General features: G+C 34.2%; 1 protein-coding gene across 4 annotated transcripts in view; it reads right to left on the minus strand.

The window, feature by feature from the left end:
- ct (cut) overlaps nt 1-23,017 on the minus strand; it is a 57,252-nt gene that overhangs the window by 16,105 nt on the left and 18,130 nt on the right. For all 4 annotated transcript variants that reach the window (XM_064358215.1, XM_064358216.1, XM_064358213.1 and 1 more), the window contains exon 2: nt 13,987-14,127. In XM_064358215.1, the coding sequence (XP_064214285.1) occupies nt 13,987-14,127 (141 nt within the window). The remainder of the gene's footprint in view (nt 1-13,986; nt 14,128-23,017) is intronic.

A 23,017-nucleotide genomic window follows, 5' to 3' on the forward strand; every position in this document is an offset into this window, starting at 1 on the left:
AGAAAACAACTGTTTGCATTTGACAGCGTATCCTAACCTCTGTTCGGAATGAATTTAAAAAAATAGCGACATTTTTTTTTTCTAACAAAACGTAATAAAAATGATTAACGATATTAATAAATTTCTATAAGTGAGTGAACAGTGCGGTTTTACACCCATACCGTGACGTCATAATGTCCAATTGCTCGTGTATGTTGGTATAAGATGCGGTATGACGGTATGAACAAATCAAACATGCCTTTTTAACCTAACCCAAAACTTTAACACCCCATTTAACCCCTTTCGGGGGTAACTAACTATGTAGAATTACATTGTCACGCGGATTACGTAAGTGTGCAAAATTTCAATTCATTCGGACAACGGGAACCCTCTCAAATTTTGCTCGGAAAATATGAAACAGACAGACAGACAACAAAGCAAGTCAAATAGGAGATACTTAAAAAACTTCAATTAGACAAACTATATTAATGGACTCTATTTGTTTTAAATGTAAAATATAAATTCTGGTCTCAAAAAATCGTGTCTTGATTTATGCGCTTAATATAATATGTGCTGGACAGCAAAAAAAATTTGCTGTTTTCTCGAGAGCAAATGGTGTAAATCCGAAAATACGCTTGGAAGCTCAGTCAGTTCCAGATAATCGCTTCAAGTTTCTAGTTTCAATTTCCGATCGAAGTTATGCAGTCGTGGTAATTATAGTCCCCTAAAAGTGAAATTTTTGAAATAGAGAAATCGCTCTAATTGTCCCAATTAAGAATAATCCCAATTCCGGCGCAATGAAAAAAATCCCTCAGCCACTCCAGACATTATCTCCGAGTGGAGGTATTATAAACTAAATGTGCAAATGAATAATCTCCGTATGTGAAACAAAGAGGCGAAAATGTCAATCATTAGTTGGAGGGAGATGGCAAATAATCAATCGATATTGCTCAGACTTAGTTGGTATCACTCTAATTGTCAGACCAGATGGGTGGAAGGAAGGGCGAGGGGGCGGCCAAATTGAGAACCGAAGCCGAAATATAGAATGCGGTTTGAGATGCCAGATATATCCCGCCAATCAATCGCTTGAATTTTTTCAGGTTTTTTTCGGTTATATTCACAACATAAACAGCAAGAATAAGTCGAAACAACCCTTTTCCATCCCCGTCTGTGCTTCTCCTTCTCGCTCTCATTAGCGCCGCACCATCACGACCAAATCGGCATTCGCCGGCTCTTTTCTCTTTATATTTCAGTATAATTATTGATTATCGGGAGCTTAGACGTACGTAAGGGGGGTGTGGGGCCTGAGTGATTAAGCTATATGGAAACTCACCCCTTTCGCAAGGGATCTCTGACTGATCGGGATAAAATACGAGATATTATATTTAAATTAGATACGTCGAAAACGCAACCGATTTCGCTCGAAATGAGAAGAAACGCTCTAATGACTAGCATGTTTGGATTTTCATAAAAGTTGGCTTTTTTAAAGAGTGACGCTTTAACAATAGATGAAACTAGAATCACATAAGAGGTTCAAGAAGGCAGTGGTGCGCAACCGACCGTACTAATAACATGGACAATCAGTCATTGCAAATGAGCAACCTGTACGTTGTTTCTTCCCAATTTGATGACGGAACGAGATCTAGCTTTCGCTTCGTTGGGAAGGAGTTAACCGATTTTCTTGCTTGCGCTAATTGAACTAACCGACTATTTAATGCGACGGTTATAACCCGACAAGTGACGAAAGTTTGCCCAAACATTGCCGACACACTTTGAGCTGACGAAAAAAATACACTACTTGGCTAATTCTAAGTTTGTAAAGATAATGTTGGTAAAAAATATCTTCGTTTACCACGATCTGTGGAGACTGAAAACCTATATTTTAAAAAATTATTAATATGACACAAAATTTTATTGACGGTAAGCTTTCCTCGTTTTTAAGCAATCTATGAAAATAAAATTCTAAGCTAGTTTGAGTTCTAAGATATAATACGATTTTAAAGAAAAAAGTTGCAAAATTCTTCGTTTCTGGGCAACATATAGACTTAACAAACGTAATGACAAGACGTAAAAAATTGTTTTTGGTTGTTTAAGGCAGGGAGTAATTAAACTTTATATTTTTAGCGACGTTTCGAATTTAATTAAATCATCATCAAAATCGAAAAGTCGCAAAAAATAAAAAGTTTAATTACTCCCTGCCCTAAACAACCAAAAACATATTCTTCCGTCAAAAAAATTTTCAAGGGCACAAATGTCATTTCAAGTAATGACAAGATTTGATATCTTGAAAGCCATCTTGACTTCTTGAGGTCTTGACCAAAGTAAGATTCTAAGTTAGGATCTTGTTATTAATACAAAAGTATCAAGATTTTAATTCCTAAAAATTTTATTTTTAAAGATTAATGACAAGATTAAAGATCTTATAGTAGACGGTGCTGACATTTGACAAGATGTCTCTTTGTTCAGAGATTAGGTACAATAAGATTAAAGAGCTTGACGTAATTCTAATTTCTTTCCAAAAAAAAGTTTTCAAAAGAAAAAAAAACTGAAATTTTGTTGTCGTAAAAAGCTTCTAGTATTCTTCGTGTTTCAAGTATATATTAAAAAACTATTTTTTTTTTGAAAATTAATTGTAAAATTGGAGATCGTGAAAAGCTATATTTTGAGTTATTGACAAAAATATGACTATAATAAAGATTTGATTGACAAAAGATTGTCTAATTTTCATCGTTTTCTAAATGAACTGTAGAGATAATGAGAACAAAACTAAAAAAATGATAACAAGGTTAAAGAAGAAAAAACGACAGAATATTTTGCAACCATGAGAAACAAAGTAATTCAAAGAAAACAAATTTTGACAAAAATGAAGACACTATGGAAGATGTTTTAGAGTAACTTATAATCTTAAAGAAGTGGGTTCTTGAGAAAATAAGACTTCAATTTGAAACTTTATTGATAGAAAAAGATGCAAAAAGTCTTCGTTTGATTTCAGACAATCTGTATAATTTAAGAATCCAAACTATTAAAAATTAATGACAAGATTAAAGATGTGTTGTTGTCAAAAGTAATCGATCGATTTTCATTCCTTTCCTAAAATTTATTTTGTTTTTTATAACAGTCCGAGGACTTCTGTGACCTAAATTCTTTAAAGATTTATGGAAATGACAAGACTAAAGATCTTGGTAAAGCAATACTGCAACGAAATTTCAGAGTTCTTCGTTTTCGGTTTTTTTCTATGTGTTTGTGGCAGAGTTTCACAGGCACAAAAAAATTTTCAAAGTTCTTCATTTTGAGGAGTTTGTAAAATTCAATTGACAAGATTAAAAATAGTTCTTAACAAAAATAAGGGTTTAAATTGAGATCGTGTTGACAAAAATTTCAAGGTTTCTCCGTTTTTTAACAATCTGTAGAAATGATAGAAAGCTCTGTTAAAATTTAATTCGTTGTTAAAGGTGAACAACGCAAATGGACCAATCAAATTGGTGAATTTGGTGACGTGACCAGTTAATCACGCATTTAATTGTAGATTAAACTAATGACTAATAACTTTTGAAAATTAATGACAAAATTTTTAAAAATCTTGAAAGGTAATTTTAACTTCTGTATGAAAAAAAAAGGTTTTAGGCCGAAATATTATTCGTTTTTGGTAATCTGTGAAAGTTGGCAAACTAAATTTCGGAAATTTAATGACGACTTTAAAGAACAATTATTGTAAAAAAATCGAGCTGTCATAACAAAATTCGAATATTTTCATTCTTCGGGCAAAAACCAATATTTTTGAAAATTGTTAGTTAAATTGTCAAACTAGACGATTTTTGGCTAGAATACAGCCCTCGAGTTTGAATTTCCTGTTGATTTTTATTCGCGGTGTGTGAGCAAATCATCCGTTGCTCATCTCAGCGTTCGCCGGATCGGCTAGCAATTCTCCCAAACCCGCCCAATTTTTCCGATCCTCATTTCCAGCCAATAATTTGATTATTTTCGTTTCGGCTTGTGCGCCAGTTATCCACCTTTAACCTCACGGAGGGTAAATTCTAAACATTAACCGGAAAGCAAATCACGTATTTCAGGTGGCGGTGGCGGCGGCGGAAACAAAGGGGGAATCCCCGAAGTGATGCCTAATGCTAGATTTAAGACAGAACTTCGGATTGAGTATGCGAGATGGAGCAATTATGCGTGCAATGGCCGCCATTTTGATTCAATCTATTGGGATGACACCCCAGGGATTTGCTTAGCAGATCTTAATTCGGCCTAATACACATACAAAAAGTGCACAGTGTGTTTGTTGTGTCCGACGATATTTCGCTGGCCGACAAACCGTGAATTTTTTCACATGCGATGCGATGGGAAAAGATGACGAGAGCCATTGAAATTTTTACATCGGACCATTAAATTTATTATAAAAACCGGATTTACACGAACGTCCTCTTCTGACCTTGTGATTATAAATATTAAGTGATGTATGAGAAATATAAAAACTTAATGAACGATTTCCTCTTTAGAAACGTCAATAGACAAAACGAAATGTTAGTCAGCGGGTTTTCAACCATTGATTGCTCTGTCTATAATTCACTAACTGGTTTTGGAGAACCGATGATGTATCGAGTGGCTACAAGTCAAAGAACACAAAAGGCACTAGAACCCAAAAGATATATTTTTATTACCATCTTCTAAAAAAACACACCACAACTACACCGTTTCCCATAGCATTTCTCAAATTAATCTGATACATTCTGAACTATAATTGGAAAAGGTACAATGTGTTCAAAAATGATTGTTCATCAAGTTGACTATGGCACTCAATGTGCCGCTTCGTCCAAATGGTTATTCGGAAATAAAATTAACTAGACGCCCTCTGGTGATGACTTTTGAACTATGTCGAAAACAGTAAAGAAATTTTCGTAATGCCACATTTAACTGACATTTAATGAATTGTTTAACAATTTTGCGTGTATAGTGTTAATTACTTACAATAGAAAGAATTACTTTAAAAGTACGTGGTGGTAAATACTAGCGTTGACTTTGGTTCTGTAGGTTTTCGTGGTATAAAGTGTTTATTGTTGGAACTTGAAAGTGGATAAAAAGTGAAAAATATTTAAATTTTGATTACAAAGTGTTATCAAACAGTTGTCTAATTAAAGATTATAAGTAATGGAACACAGCGAACACAAAGTTTGGCTCAAGAAACCAATAAATTAGTGAAGTGTTATGAATTTTAGGTTAGAATTTTCCACTGAAAAAATCATGAAATGCTGCGGTAAATCTACAAAACTACAATAAAGATTAACAACTGCTGATACATTTAAACGTAAATTATGCCAAAAGGTAGGCTTTTCAATGTCTTTGTAATAATTTTCCAATAAAGAAAGTGAACCAAACAGTCATTCGTTATTCGTGTTTTCCTCGTCATCTCTCATTTGTCAACATAAGTTTCTTGCATCAAAGATACAATAATCATTCCGCATAGGCAATGCAATAATTGTGAAGCCCCAAAATTCGTACAACGCTCAAAATATCCGAATAAACATTTTCCCGCCATTTATGGTTACTGTTTCCGACCTACCTCGGTGGCGCCCCCAACGGTAATTTTACTTCCGAATTGCAATTTCTTTGTCAAATCTGTCACTTTGACGGCATTCACAATTTGACTTAAGCGGCACACCACGTTCAAATTTCAAAGGTGACTTGATGAAGAATCATTTTTGAGCACTTTGTATAATCAAGACCAAATAATTAAAATTTCTAAAGTAGTTTAAAAGAAAGGTCAAAATTTGTTGCTAATTGGTGAAAATGTCTTTGTCTCAGCATCCAGCGCATAATTAGCCTCCTTGATAGCAGTAAAAAACGCGATAAAAACAATAATTAGACGATGCAAAATACGATAAAGCTGGCAAATATTGACATAATTTTTCAGCATATGACTGAGGACAATTCCCTGAGATAAGAGTAAAAACATTAGTCATCGTAGTTAATCCCCCATCCCCCAATTGTTTTTGCTAACCCCCTTCCTAATCAAATTAAAATCGATGCATAGAGCGCGCTAGTATCGTGATCTCGCGCCTTTTTTAAACCACCCCTAATTCGAACGAGATATTTGCATGCGATGTTGTATGATTGGATTTGGCATTAAGGGACCGTTGCTTACGAAAAGAGAATAGGGAAATGTCATTTTACTAATTACAATTTCTCCCTCATGTGTCGTTATTGTTAAACGCCTTACGATTCGATTCGAGAGATTAAAAAAATTAAATTTCAGTCTGACTTACCAGAAGATCGATGACTGACTGATTAGTGAGCGTAATTTTTTTGTAATCGAAGTGTAGTGAATTGAATTTCGATAACCTTTTGGCGTTCACCAAACAATCTAAATATAGTCGATAGTTAATTTTTATCGGCAATTAGAGACGCTCGATTAGTGCCAAGAGGTGATGGAATTCGGTGCTTTGGGCGCTAGAAAAGCCGGGAAAATTGGGCGAAAATTCGGGCTGGTGATGGCGACCTGTGGTTGTTTGTTTTGGGTCAATTGATATTATTGCAAAAAATGGTCAAAATTATCGAAACTGCGGTGTCAGTGAACTTGTGTGTATCAGCGCCTCGGAATCAATAGAGGGCGCTACTCATCCCCGGCTTTTTCTTTGATTATTTCGAATGCCTGGAAAGAGCAATGAAAAGGCTCTTATTAGTAAAGGTAGAATAAAAGCAAACTCATAGCCCCGAGCGCAAATTTCAATACCCCTTTGTTTTCATATGTAAGATAATATATAAAACCTTTTTCGTTATACGGTGCGATGTAATTATTACCGACTTTTTCTCTCCGTGTTCTAATTTCGAAAAGGTTCGGATTTCGCCAACTACGTGAGGAAAAAATATAAAAGGTCAGCGTGTTTTCAATTTAAGAGCCGCTTTTTTACCATAGATGATGGATACGGACGGATATTGAATATCGTGCCTCCGCATTGTATAATTTCGCTAATTTATTACTTGGTTTTAGGTTCCCTGGTCTCAACCCTTTCATCTGGTCATCCCCTTCGCGCTTTCACCCTTACTCGAGGCCTCATTCATAACTTACGGACGTTTAAGGACGCGGACGCTGCCTACACCCTTTCAAACAGCGCAAAATTACGACTTTTTAAAACAATAATTATTCATGAAACGTACAATCAACGCGATTAATCAATTATGAATTACCTAATTAGTGACTAATTATAACTATTCTCGAGACTACTTACACCTATTTTAATATTGTTTCAAGCGGTACGCCAGGCCTCACTTTAGGACCAATTCTATACTTTCTTACACGCCACATTAAAAATGCTGCAGACGAAGATTTGTTTGTATTTTCTGTCTTAAAATTTTTCAAAAATTACATTTTTGACATTTTGACATTATAAAAATGAGTACTGCCAACCACATTACAGTTTAACTGAAGCTTAGCCCTGCCATAAAGATAGATAAAAAAACAAAATTTCATTTTTTCACTTCACTTTTCAACTTAACTTCGGAGACTTGTAGATCACAACGTTGAAGCTATTATAAAAAGTTGTGACAACAAAAACATGGAAAAAATGGTCGGAAGAATATTTAAATTTCGATTTCTAGCAAAATTCCCTTTAAGATATAATTCTACATATTAAAAAATAATCTATTTTTACAAGTCGAAGCGAAATATATGCAAGAAACTTTTTTCTAATCTGTTGCCTAAATGATAAAAATAATGTTCCTCAAGGTTCCACTTTAGGGCCGATTCTATTTCAAAAATAGTTCAATGTGTAGAGATTAACCAAAACTTTTGAAAATTTATGACATGATAATCAGCTCATAAATAAGGTTTTTTAAACACAAATTCTACTTACATAAAGTGTTTCTTTGTATTTAGCTGAGCTATAGAATTTCAAAACTTGAATTAAGATTTGAAAGCGATTCTGAATTCTTTACAACTTTAATTTGACATTTATTGATACACAAACTTTCATTAGTTTGTATAAAGATATGATTAAAAATATACGGCAGGATTATTTGTTTTTTTTTAGACAAACATTTCTTTCTTTTTTTATTTTTGACATTCCATTGAAAGTTTATTTTTTTTAAATAAATAGACAAGGTTAAAGTTAGGGGAGAGTATTTGAGGACGAATTTAATCTTACTGAAAACTATAAAAATAATGTCCCTCAAGGTTCCACTTAAGGGCCAGTGCTGTTTTAAAGAAAGTTCAACGTGATTCAAAAGATTAAAAATTAAATATTTTACCTTCTAAATTACAGATTGAATCATTTCCCTCTTTATTTTTAAATTATTCAGTTGAAAATGTTGATACTACTTCTGTTTCACCTAAAAGTAACGTGTTATTTTGAAGTAAACTTAGCAATACTAAAAAACACGGAATCAGAAGATATAAAATGTAGGAATGTAGCAAACTTTTAAAAAGCTGCAGTTTTAACAAAGAACGTACGAATTTTTCAATGTTCCTAAAGTTCATTACGGAATCTTAGACTTTTTGTTGTATAATTAATTAAGGTCTAGTATTTTTTTTTGAATTCGTAGTGACTTACCTGGTAACACTTTGGGAATAATCTACTACCACCATGACAACTTCAAGACACATTAAAGAGTTGTAAATAATGTTAGGTCGTTAGGTGTACCTACAGGTTTCCCGCAAAGATCCATGAAAGACCCGATTCTATTAAAAAATTCTTTGGCATTTTTCTTAAAGCTATGCGTCTATTTTCAAAAATATGTTGGTATTTCTAAAAATGCTCAATCAATAACAGTTAATAATTTTTTCGAATTTGTGTAATAAATAAAAAAGGAACAATAAAATTTAACAGTTCCGCAAGGCTCCGCTTGGCGGCCAATCCTTTTCGCTGAAAACCTCCGTTTAATGCAAAAACCGAAGACGTGAGTAATAAATAGGGTGAAAATATTTCCGTACATAATATTGTTAATTAATTTGCGTCGCAATTATGTAAATAATTACTGGTAGTTATTGCATACTGCTAGTGTTGCAGTTTCATTATGCCACTAATCAAGCTTAATGGTAATAATGACAATGATTAATTTATTACGATTCGAAATGTCGAAAATGGCAGTTGTTTATGTTTAGAGTCACGATACATTCTCTAAGAATTCTCGAAAGAATTTTATTCCCTCAGTGTGACAAGAATAGGACCCAAAACCGAGCCTTGGGGGTCACCCGTCAGTGACAGGTGGAATTAATATTCGAAATGGTTTTTTGTGTAAAATGTGTGTAAAAGCTTGTGGGAAGTAAAGTTGGAGTTGCTTGATCGTTAATTAATCCGAGCTAACCTCTGATTATTATCGGCGCATAAATCCATTCTTCCATAATTGTGGTTCGTTGTTAGTTTCTATTATTATAATTTCGGTTTAGTAAATATCTTTTGTTGGTCGAAAACAATTTAGATGTTGAATTTTAAACGTCAGCGTTTCAATTCGCTTCACTTACGGAACGCTGTTTCCATTTTTCTAATTAATAGCTCGACTAAAAGTTCAGTTTTAGAACTAAATAAATTCACCGCAATTATTACGATTTTCTATTTTATTTCGATTGCTCCGAGTGAAATTTATGGTTTGGCGAGGCTAAAGTGCAATAAAGACGAGGCGAAAGTCTGGCAGATGCATCTCATAGATTTATAAATATTTAATACTTCTATAAGAATTATTGATATGTTAATCTGGCTAGTTTTTGTCTCGCTATTTCCGTTTCCGTGTTATCAAAATGTGGGCCTCGCAGTTTACTGACCCCGAAACCTGCATCAAAAATTCAGAGGAAAACAAATAAATCACAGAGGTGGGCGGTATATGAGCTAAAAATGTCAAATCACCCAAAAAAAATATGTAGAAACAGAAGTGGCCCCATGGTGGACGCTTGTGGGACTCTTTCGGAAAATTCTGCCATTGAACCTATTTATCAGCAATTATCGGCGATTCGTCGAAGAATTGGGAGGAAACGGAAACGGTTCTTATCGAAAGGCTTATCGTCGTGTCATTGTTGTGCGTATTTTTGACAAATGTCTGATCACACATGCGTGAAACAAATGAAAATTCTGCATTAACAAATGAGTTGCGAACGGATGTGTTTAATGGACTATTCTAGTGTACAGGTATCGATGGTACGATTTACATTTTTATGGTGCACTTAAAAAACGTTGAATATGCGATTTTCGCCGGATAAAAGGTGAAATTGGAGTTTTCGGCCGTCGTATTTATAAATACACCGTCTCCCCATCAAACAAAACGATACAAAAATAGTATCCCGTGGAGTAGATTAAGTGTAACTTCGATATTTTTAAATCGTCACCTTTTTTCGGCGAGGAGAAACAGATCGAAGGCCCGAAAAAACGCCACCACGCCGCCGACGAATAACAATGAGGGAGGAAAAATCACGCGAAGTCTTTATCGGCGAAGATAACGTTACGGCTGTATCGAATTTACGTCAGGGAAAGCCCCCATACACAAAGAAAAACACCGTTATTAATTACCGGACGATTTTCAATTATTCTTTTTTTTCAACGATGGAAAAACGGGGCTTTGATCTGGGAAAGGGGCAAAATGGGGGTTTTGTTTTGGCATGCGATTAAAATGAGATTATGGGAAATGAATTTCGGTTGATTATCACTTCCGGTGGAAAACAACCAAAAGCCATTTCCTTCGGACAAGCAACGAAAAATCGAAGAATACTGGAGAGGAATAAAATTAACTCAAATACAGGAAATCACCAAAATTGAGGCAAACTCGAATTCGCATGTCCTCAAAGACGTGATTTCTTCAAATCGGGCGGAAACTTAATTACAGTTCGACCAAATTTCAATCAAACATTATCATATTTAAAGAAGGGTGAATGAATAATTTACATAAATTTAGATAAATAAATAATTATTTAAGTAAAAACAAAGCAAGGAATTCGAGTGTGAACCTGAGTAGATATGTTAAAACTTGAGCAGACGTTTTCTGGGATTGGGAAAGTTAAAAAAAAATAAAAGCCTAAATAGCGTGACAAACAATCTAGTTAACTCCTGAGAAACTTTACATTTGAACCTGAGTAAGAGATTAGTAGTTATAACTTGAACAACTATAGAAACTAGATTTTTATTGGAGTCAAATATCAGCCACGATGCAAATTATGTAATAAGAAGAGTCAAAAAACTAATGATAAAATCTAAACACTGCGATAACTGCTAAAAAATCTCGTTAAATTCTGAGCAAATTTAAGTTTGAACCTGAGCGGTTGAGATTATGTTTGGAATTGATGCCCAAAAATTGAAAAAATGCATCTTACACTAAAAACAGGGTGAGTAATTACAATTTGAACCTGAGTAAGTAATTAAAATTTGAACCTGAGTAACAGATTTCTGGTTGGTAGACTTTATCCTTGTTATAACTAGAACAACTAGAAACTAGATTTATTCTAATCAAATGTTAATCACGATACAGACAAAGTAAAAAAAAGACAAGAAAAACAATGAAAACACCTTAAACTGTGTGATAAATAATCTAGTTAAAGCCTGAGCAAACTTAAGTTTGAACCTGAGCAGATCGTTATGGGTAAGTACCTGCCTGAATTCTATATTATTTCAAGAATTGAAAGCTCTATTTGAAAAAATGCATCTTTCAGTGAAACCTGGGTAAATATTTGGAATTTGAACCTGAGTAGATTTGGGTTTTAGTCTGAGAAAACCTAAACCCGGCATTTTCCTAACCTGACCTGACTTGAAATTTTAATTAGTATAAGAAATGAAGTGTAGTTGAGAAAATGCCTCTTTCAGTAAAAAAATGTGGAGTTTGAACCTGAGCAGGTTTGAGTCTTAGTCTGAGTAAACCTAAACCAGACCTGACCTGACCTGAAATTTCAATTACTTTAAGAAATGAAGTCTAGTTGAAAAAACGCCTCTTCCAGTAAAAAAAATGTGGAATTTGAACCTGGGCAGATTTGAGTTTTAGTCTTTAGACATTTCCTGACCTGACCTGACCTGACCTGAAATTTTAATTACTGTAAGAAATTAAGTCCCTAGTTGAAAAAAGCATCTTTTAGTAAAAAATTAGGAGTTTGAACCTGAGCAGATTTTGGTTTTAGCCTGAGTAAACCTAAACCAGGCGTTTTCCTGACCTGGCCTGGCCTGAAATTTTAATTACTTTGAAAAATGAGGTCCCTAGGTGAGGAAATGCTTCTCACAGTAAAAATTTTGGAGTTTGAACCTGAGTAGATTTGGGTAATTTGGTAGATTTGGTAATTTTATCTCTCCTGTACTATACATCGCCAAAAAAATAGGGTTTAGATTTGATCTGGATAAAAAAACTTAAATAATAGTTGGATTCTGAGCAAATAATTTAAATGTGAACCTGAGTGGATCGTTTATTCAGCTAAGATTTGGATAATTAAAGAAAGTTTTGTCTTTAGATCATAATCCTGTGAAGAGAAAAATCAATTAGAGTCAAAATAACAACATTTCTGACTAACGGACTAAAAAAACATTCTGCGTTATTATAAACTCGAATTTAACTGAGAAAATTTTGAATCCATTACCAATGAAACTAGAATTTGTTCAGATTGAAATTTTTTGGTCAGAGCGATTCAGATTTGAAAATTTGGCTCATTATTTGGTTGCATATTAAATGGGAATGGCTAATGCGTAATAATAAAAGTTGGTTTGATAGCATTTAATGCATTTTTTGCGGAAGTGATCTGTTGTTTCCGGTAAAGCTCGTCGATAAAATCGTCAAAAATCCCGCTAAAGTGATTTATTTTCCGCTTTGCGTTGTAATCGGTTTACGCCGAGAACAAGTGTATCTATAACACAGTTTGTCTTAGCCTCACCATTCCACCATCTTTCCGTTTATCTCTTTCCCTCATCTCTATTTCTCGAATTGGAAATCACGACGTGCGATAAAAACTTTTCGAAAACGACTTAATCCTACTTAAGACGTTGGCAACATCTCGAATAAAAAAACACACCGAAGCAGGAATCTATAAACGATGAATTCAAGTTTTAAGCCGTAATTGAATTCTACTGTATTGAGTTTACTTGAAGAGTTATCAATATTTATTTCCCCACGGTATCACATCGCAGCTGTTAATTTCTCATCTATTAATTATGAGTTGCAGTATTTATAAAGAGCGAGAGGTTTCTTATTATGTTGCTTATTCTTCGTCCGTAAACATCGAGGAGGGAGAATTAAAACTCGCACAAATATTCGCATAAATCTCGCCCGATTTACAACAATTCGCAACAATGCGACGTATTACGAATATTTCGTGTTCTTATCTATGAAGAACGACTTCTTAAACGTTTAACTCGCGCTGTTATTGCATGATGTGTACACACTCACTCGGAGTCAAAATAAATAAAGTCGACGCTTAAATACCACTTCAAACGGTTTTCATTGCGTTTTTAACGATTATGGACCGACTAATACCTGATTTAACTATTTATTTAGATTTTTACTCCCGGATGATTCACTTTTTCCTTGGCATCGATACAAATCGAACTCAAAAGGATTAACAAAACACAACGTGTCTCTGACACGATCGGTATTCGAGACAAAATTCCGTATTTTTGACCGCGACCTTACTTTTTACTTTCTTTGCTTTATTAATAGAACTTAATGATCCTCATTTTGGTACTTCATATTTATCGACTGTTGGCAGCATCGATGACTCGGGGGAATTTCGGATTTCTGTCTGGATCTCAGAATGAGCCATTAAATACACGAAAAATAGATCAAGGATAACAATTAGTCACCACGGCTTTTTAAAGGGAAAGAACAAAAATTAGACTTTCCGATTGGTATTTTCGGAGCGACTTCGACAAGGACCGGGAAAAACTTCGGACGCACACCTGTTCCGAAAAACTCCTGAACTAGAGATCAGTTTCAGAAATGGAATTTTTTTGAAAAATTTAAGACTCTGGGATTTTTTGGGGGGCTATAAAATTTGGAAAAAACTCGCCTGTGTGGGGTCAGCCAAAAAGGTGTAGAGTTAGTGCGTGTACTCACTTCTTTATCTTTGGCAGCAATTTCATTTTCGAAAGTCTGTCTGTCCATATTGCTTCCCTCCTTGTTTTCACAGTTATTCGTTGTATTGTTGGCGATTTGCTCCTTCAGCGTGGTGACTTCTTTTTCCGCGAGCGTGGCCCTCTGCAAAAAAAGCTCGGTTAAAATCTGAAAAACACATGTCGCGCTTTCGTCCACACACATCTGGCGGAAGCGTCTCGCTATCGGAAGAAGAAAATTCACATCCGATTTGAAACGATCGTTAATTCGATTAGAGCGGAACGTCGGAATCAGAAAATCTAATAATAAACTATCTCAAGTTGCAATTAATGAAGTAATACTGGGAATATTTCAATATAAATTCCACTCGATTATTTGTCACGGTTCGAAAATTATTCAAGATTTTGATTAAGCCGAATCCTTTTGCCATTAGAGTCATTCAAAGTGCGGGAAAAAAGAAACACAAACACTCGAGGGATCGCGTCAAATCGACGTCGATACCGGGGCGGAGGGAGAGACGACTCACTTAGTTAATTAGAAGATGTAATTACTAATAAAGTTATCGGTTTCTTTAAGCGGATTGCCTTTCAAAAAGTTTGCAGTAATTAAACAGCGCGCCGAAAAATCGAAATTATTTTTTTCGGAGCAAATCAAGGAACGCGACTTTAATTGGATTTGTAATAGACGCACTCTGTCATTTCGTACTGAAATGTGCCGGAATATTCTAAACATCCTAATGTTCGAGATTGTGAGCATTCCGAGCACTTGTTGGGTTCACGATTTTAGATTTTTCCACGTTTAATTGCTTCTTTTTCCACCGCATTTTTCATTTATCTTTAATTTCATCAAAACGATTTGATAGATTCGAACCGATATTTAAATTTTTAATTAGGTTTGGTTAATTGATGAGTTTTTAAAAAGCGAATATTTATAGATTTAATCGGAAATAAAGCGCTCTCCAATATTTCATGACAATAAATAGCACTAAGCCGAATTTTGTTAAATTATAAAGCAACAGGTGGCGATACGACAATGTTGTTATCCTTGTCACAAACTCGAAACTGCGATTTTACACACGAGTTTTTCAAGTGACAACACCAGACCTAATTTCTTAGCTCAGGTTCACGCCAGTTCATTTTCTTTGCATTTTTACTCATTCCCATATTTTCCATCTGCTCAGGTTCACTTAAAAAACGTCATATCAATTGATTTAAACATTTTTACGTCAATTCATTAAGTTGCTCAGGTTCATTCAAGTTCAAAACAAAGACTTTATTAGTTCATGTTCATATTTAGTTACTTACCTCGAATAACTCAGACGGTCTCAGGCTATTTACTCAGGTTCACTTCAATAACAAGTGCCCAAATTGCTCAGGTTTACGTTGGCAGTTCAAATTATTTGTTTTTTTACCATTCGACCTTCGTTCAATTTAAACAAAAATCTATTGCTCAAATTCAAAGTTAGTTTTTAAATCAGCTCAGGTTCAAAACTAGTTCATTCTTCCCGTTTTGTGGAAACCTTTAGTCTATTATTCTTCGGACAAAAAAGGAAAAAAATCGCGATATTTTTTTATTTAGTTAGGTTTATTTTAAGTTGCTCAGGTTCAGACTCAGGTTCAAAACAATTTTTTAGCTCGACTTTAAATACTTTGACTGGTAACTGTTTCTGGTTGAATTTATGTTTTTGTCCTGGTTAGGTTCACTTTACCAAAACGAAGTAATTGTTGAACTCGTAAATAAAGCCCATTTTTGGAGCGTGAACTGCGTCATACAATAAGTTGAAACCCGAGTTTACCATAAATTCAAGTAATTTATTCGATTTTTAATCTCGAAATCAGTTATTTAGGACAGAATTCAAATAATTTATTCTTGCATGCATTCACTTAGTCAGAAGATGAATCATGGTATAATACACGACTAGAGAAGCATTTATTGGTGTAAAGTAGGGAAAAAAATAGTTGTATTGTAGAATGCGTTCGAGCAAACAACGAATTTAGAAAATAAATCCAAAGCCGCAAATCAATAAAATTCAAATTAACCTAGAAAAGTTGCGAACTGTTCATCAATCCATCGCCTTGCCCTTTATTTAATCGCAATATGAATTTGCGAAATGTTTAGTTGGTGTTGTTAAGGTCGCAAAAAAAGCTGCAGCTCGTGTAGGGTTCGATTGAAATCAGATACCCTTATGCGCGGTCAATATGCAAAATAAGCGAACGATATAAATCTACCCATATATGAGTAAGTTAGGGGTGCCGTTAGCGAAAGCCACCCTTATAACAAAGACAAAACAGGCTTCTTAACGGTCGTATTGTTTGAATTTTTGATCAGAATTTATGGTTTCCACGTCACGATATAAATCCACGTTGTAATATTTTTAAATATACTCGCGCAGGGGTGTGCATAAAAAATCAGAAAAGAGAGGGAAGATTTGAAACAATATATGGCAAGATTGTTAATGATGAAGCGAATTTCTCTTTCTCTGGGGTAGCTACCCTCATCGCGAAGCAGAATTTTGTCACTAGCCAAACTCTTTGATAACTAATTAGTGATACTGGGGGTCTGTCTCCCTTATTTTACTATTGCTAACCCTTTTATATCATCCTTGTCGCGCCACCCCTTTACTTCACGTTAAACTGAGTTCGAGACGAGTTGCCGGTGCGTGATTCCAACCCCAAGTTGATAAAAAACCTGTTAGTGAATTTTTATTTCTTGACATTGTAACGTATCGTGTGAAAAATCCCGATTCGATTTTAGGGGTTGGGAAAGTGAGAGTTTTGATTGACTTTGGGGGCGATTAAATGCCAAACGATACGCAACCCCAAACTCGTTCCGAACACAGATATCGAAATATATTTGAAATATTCGTATTCCTTTTGAAAGGAACACTTCAGCTTTGCATTTGAGATAATCAGAGAAGTTGAAACCCACCCCTTTGAATATTTCTTATTGATCTCATATATAAAATTAATGTAAAAGCCAAAATTCCACAAAATCACAGCGATACGCAGCCCCTATTCAAAGCCTAGAATTATTCAAACGTTACAAATGTATATTGAATTTGCCTTTGTCTTATTATTCTCGAAGAGCTGTCAAATATTATTAATACGAGATGCAGCCGGAAAATAGAAGTGCTTTCCATCAGAAGAAATATTGATTAATTAATTACTGAAATGTCAATAAGTATAGTTGGCGATGGCGAAAGGGTTGCAAGAGGGGCGCGGTGTACATCCGATCCAAATTAACAAACACAATTAGACATCTTTCTTAATCCAAACCTGCACTCTACAATTTTCAATTTACATTTTTTTGTAAATTCATTTTTTCAAATACGTATTTATTTTATCTTTTCAAATATAAACCTTAAAAATTTATTTTTACATATCTGCTCAGGTTCATAGGCTTGGACTCGAAATTAAAATGCTTTGTCTTTATTAATCAGTGATTGAATTCAGGGCTTTCACTCAGGTTTAAAATAAATTTTTCTGGGTCTATTTTTAAAACACTTAATCGCTCAGATTCAAATTCAAGATTAATAAATACAATTTCGGGTTAAGTCTTTTTCAGTTTCTAAATTATTTTGTTATTTTTTGAAGATTTTAATTCTCAGGTTCATAGGTAGTAAGTATGACTCAGGTTCAACACAGATGTGTTAAAAAAATGCTATTAAAGGTTAAATGCTCTGTTTCATTTGACATCGTCTTGTTCATGTTCATTTCTTAATTAAACTTTTATGCTCAGGTTCAACGGTTTTAATTTCGATAATAATTACAGATGTGATTCACTTTTTGGTTTAGATTTGAACCAAAGTTACTGATCGCTCAGGTTCAAATTCAAGATTAATAAATACAATTTCAGGTTAATTCTTTTTCAGTTTCTAAAAATATTTTATTTTTTGAAAATTATAATTCTCAGGTTCATAGGTAGTATGCCAACAGACACAGGTTCAACACAGATTGTGTTAAAAAAATGCTGTTAAAGTTTAAATGCTCAGTTTCATTTGAAACCGTCTTGTTCATGTTGTTCACGTTCATATTTTAAACTTTTATGCTCAGGTTCAACGGTTTTAATTTCGTCAATAACCACGGATTTCATTCAGTTTTTGGTTTAGATTTGAACCAAATTTACTGCGTTTTATATAACTTCAAAAAACAATGTTTGCTCAGGTTCATGTTCTCTGTTTTTTAAACAAAGGCGTGTTCAGTTTATTTGAAACCATCTTATATTCTTTTTATCAAAACCGCCAACTCCGACTGAAGCTCAGGTTCATTTTGTTCAAGTTCTTTATTGTATTTTTAACTCAGAATAGACCAAGGTTTGCTCAGGTTCACATTGTCGTACTTAAAACGAAAGGTGGTTTAACGCTGAACTAAGACTCAGGTTCAGTATTTTAACCATCTTATTCATTCAAGTTTAATTGCAAAACATTCTCGGTTTTAACTTAAAATAGATACTTTGAAGCAATTTTTATTTCAGTTTATATGGAATTTAATGAAATTCTTGGCTTAAAACACATTTTTTTAACGTTCAATGTAATTCCTAGGAATTATTAACTTTGAGATTCAGTTTAAAGTAGGCGGTCTTGAACACATAGTTAGTGAATTATGTTTTGAATTCAGCAGTATTGGAATTAACCAAATTGTAAAGTAAAACACCGTCATGAAGTAGATGATCAAAATTGGAAAAAACTAATTCGCGTGTAGTTTTGGAGGTAAAAACGTTGAAATGCCGGATTAAAGCCTCGGAATTATCTGAAAACTCCTTTCTATCCTTAGATGAGTTAATTAGAGTAAAATGTCAATAATCCTCTTCGGTAATGGCGAGCCGGCGCGGGCCTTGTACACCTCCACGTAACGGAATTACCAAACACAATTAGCCACTTTTCCCAGTCCGTCCCTGCTCTTTTAACACGTACACGAAGCGAAACGTCGGATAATAATTTCATTTCGGGGGCCTTAAAGGAAAGTCTCCTCATAATAGAATAAACGCAGATCAGCCATTCCAGAGCCGAACTTGTCTAGTTTTCTGACGTGCTCGCGTCCAATTTTCAATCGGATTTTAAACTATTAACTTTATTACCGAACGTAATGGAGATTTTCAATTGTTTAATGGACACATCCCACGACTAAAAGCTCATTCGTGGCAACGTTGTTTTTTTTTTCTCTCATCGACTTCCCGATCCTTATTATTCAAGATGGTGAATTTTCGCGCCCCTGTCTTCTTCTTATTACGTGAAATATGTTCATAGCCACCTTTCTATACCGCATAGAGTAATATCTCAATGTTATTATAAAAACAATAGCTTCGCTTCATCCTCTGTGGCTGCTTTTACACGATCCAGTGGCGGAGGTGGAAGTTGTCTTCTTGCCGCATAAACCGAGGACTTATCGAGTTATCGGGACGTCGTTTGATCGCTTTAATTGCCTGATTTCGAGCCAGACGACGAAAGGGGAAGTTGGCACAGATTTCGCACACGTTATTACGTGCAAAAATGGATTTTTAATTTGTCACGATTTGGAATTTATTAAGTGTTGATGCTAAGCCTTGTTCAGTTTAAATTTACAAACTCGCACTTTAGACATGACAGGATATGCAAATTGAGGCGTATAACATCGGCAATTTGTTTAATATATGGGAGGATGAATTTATTAAGTTATTATTTAAATTATTTTCACAGCGCACTTTACCCACAATTACAAAATAATAACTCTTAAGAACCATCGGAAAAATTCGAAAAACCTTTATTTTTTTGTCTACGATTAGATTAGATGAAATTATTTGCTCGTGTTCAGACGTAATCATTTAGGTACTCAGGTTCAACACAACAAAACTTCAATCTGCTCAGGTTCACTTTTTGTATACTTAGTTGTTATATAAAAAGTTCAAAGTGTCAATGTAGGTACTGCTAAAAATTTTTACTCAGGCTGAGTAAATTCTGACCTTTTTTAAAACAAATCCGTCTTTCTTGACTTTGACATAGCTCAGGTTCACGTTTACCTGCTCAGGATTACCTCAATTCGTTTTTTGCCTACTTTGCTCAGAATGCCTCTAAAGAGCAATTTTTCAGTATTAAACCAATCAAATTAAGGGTTAAACTTTGGGTTAAGGGTTAAGTTATGACCCATAACTCAGGTTCAAATCGAGATACACTCATGTTCAAAACAATGGATGAATGCTAAATTCAAATTTTTCTAGACAAATTATTTTTTGCTCAGGTTCAGAGGAAGTGGTGTGTATATGTCTCAGGTTCATAAAGAATTTCTTGACTTAGTGAACTGTTAAATTCGAACTCTAAACACAAATTTTTTCGTTAATTTCACGATTCCAACGATGTTATTTATTTATTTTTTTCATCTTTACATCAGTTTTTTAAACCAAATTTTGTTCAAGTTATCTACAGCTCAGGTTCAAATCATCATGAATTAAGTTTCAATTACGTAATTGTTGAATGATAAATTCGGTTTAAATAACTTCCACTCACTCCATTCTCTAAAATATTTCTTGCTTGCTCAGGTTCAGGTTTATTTATACATTTTTTTATTTACTTAGTTTTACATTAAACCAAATATTTTTATTCCGATTTGTGTTTAAATTTTAAAACCAATCTTTATCAGCTTTAAACGCATATACCTAGTATGTTTATGGATTTAGTTTCTTAACTCTCTTAAACCCAGTCCCCTTTTCAGGTTAACCATAGCTCAGGTTCATATAGATAATGATTGAATTCACTTTACTGATTCCTAGAAATATTTCTTTGGTCGGTTTGCTCAGGTTTAAGCTAACCTGCACAAGATTTTTGCTTCCTGTTATGCAGTTATTATTTTAACTCAGGTTTATGTTCAGATTTTAAAACCTTCTAAAGCTCAGGTTCAAAACTAGGTTACTCAAAACCAAAACATTTGAACGTTAAAAAATTGCCTTTTTTCTCTTCATTTTTCATATTCTGGATTAATTGCTTAGTTTAACTAAAGTTATTTCAGTTTCAACATTTAACCAAATGTCTTTGCTCAGGTTTATGCCAGATTTTAAAAATGGCTAGTTGGTCAAAATAACAGTTAAATGCTAAATTCAGTTCTCTGTTTATTCTTTGAGCTATTTATTGGCCCAAGTTCAGGTTTAGTTAAATTAACTCAAATCATTTTTTGTTTAGTTCTGAAAACCAAATCTATGTAAATAATTTTTCTAGAACTGAATTTAAATAATTTAAAAGTGTGTGGTTTTACTGTTAATGTTTGAGATGTGGTTTCGGTATTAAATAAAATAGAAAAATGTGTAATAAGTTAATTAGTTAATCAATCATTTGGGCAATTTAATCAAACTCTGATGCAGAAATCCAATCTTGGCTCTCCCTCCGCCACTGGCGCCGTACCTTATTAAACTCGGTAGGGATATATGCAAGGCAATATATTTTGATTTTTAATTCAAACTCAGACACTGTTTTATGGTATCAGAACAGCGCTGCTGATACCGAGTAATAATCATTCTTATATATAGGCATCGCGCCAGGAAATGGAAAATCGTAATCAGTTTTTTAAATTTTTCATTGGAGTGAAGGGAGCCTCCCTCTCTTATTTTTCCATAATTTTTTTTGCAAAAATGATCAACCGTTAGTCGATTCTGAGATTACGAGTGTTTTTCCTCGTCCCTAATCATCCAATTGCACGCCAAATTGTTCTTTAAACATCGCATGCATAAAAGCCTTAACAGATTCATAATGCATATGTGCATTTAATAGCCGTACAATCATCCAAACGATCATTCGACCGCGTCTCTCCGCACTCATCTCCAGCCAACACCTGACTCGTTGCTTTTAACGCCTGTAATACCTGTTAGTAATAATTTACTGTTGAATAATTATCAATTACTGCATTTTAAAATATTGATGTTAGTTCCATTTCGAGCAGTGTTCCCATTCAAGTTGGCAGCATTGCTCAAAGACTCTCTCGTATCTAATCGTTCACACATCCTCTTCCGTTTCATTTAATGTCCCTAATAACAATAAAAAACGGCGACGTATTAAATGACAATCATCGCTGCCAACTGAAGAAAACACAAAGCTCCCACACGCTATTTTCAATAAGCCTTTATTCAAATTGGGCTCGAGGAGAAAGGGCGCGAATTTCGGCGCGCATTTGTTCGGGATTTCCGGTCGAGATTTTTCGTTTGTTTTTTCACTTTGAATCATTTGATGAGTGACGGCTGACACGGCCGCCTACGATTGACACGAGGGAGGGTTAAACACCTGTTCGTGGCGTTGGGGTGAAATATCGGCGGTTGATCGCTGGCCCGCTGGGACGGGACGCAGGTCAAGGGGCAAAAACGACACCAAACAATATCTAAACGAAAAAAAAGCTTTCTGCTGTGTACTAAAATGCTGTAGAAAAATCACAGTTTGTTGATATCTATTTTCGATTTAACAAAATTTCCTGAAAAAAAAAACAAAAAATGTCGGAAAACAATCTACTGTTTGAGTAATCGACCCAATTTGACGTTTTTTTTTTGTTTCAAAAAAAAACTTTCCAAATATAACGTCGTAATTATGTTATTTTCGTTCCAGTTTTGCAAAAGTCGACTTTTTAGTTTAAAACCAACCGAGAAAGGCAAAAATAACACCATTTTTGACACAACTAGTGATTTTTTAAGTACTTTTTCCTAAAATTACTGAATAATTGCATTTAAAAATGGTACAATCATATCACTTTCCACCCAATTTGTTTTTTTTGTCCTATTTTAAAAATTTTTGAACTAAACTTTCTCAGGTTCAAAATCATATAGTTTGTTTATAGCTTATGACAAATTTTTTCACTCAGGTTACAATTTGAACTCAGTTTATAAACACATTATCTTGATGTTTCAAAATATCATTTATCCCCTCAGGTTCATAATCGGTTTCACAGCAAATCCACTCTCCAGCTTAATGCTCAGATTAAAAAAGCAAATTTTGTTCAGTTTAACTACGGCTCAGGTTCAAATAGGTAATGGTTCAATGCTAGATCGGAACTCTGTTTTATAAAAAAATAATTTGCTATACTCAGAA

Source organism: Tribolium castaneum, chromosome 8 (assembly GCF_031307605.1).
Source record: "Tribolium castaneum strain GA2 chromosome 8, icTriCast1.1, whole genome shotgun sequence".
NCBI lineage: Eukaryota > Metazoa > Arthropoda > Insecta > Coleoptera > Tenebrionidae > Tribolium > Tribolium castaneum.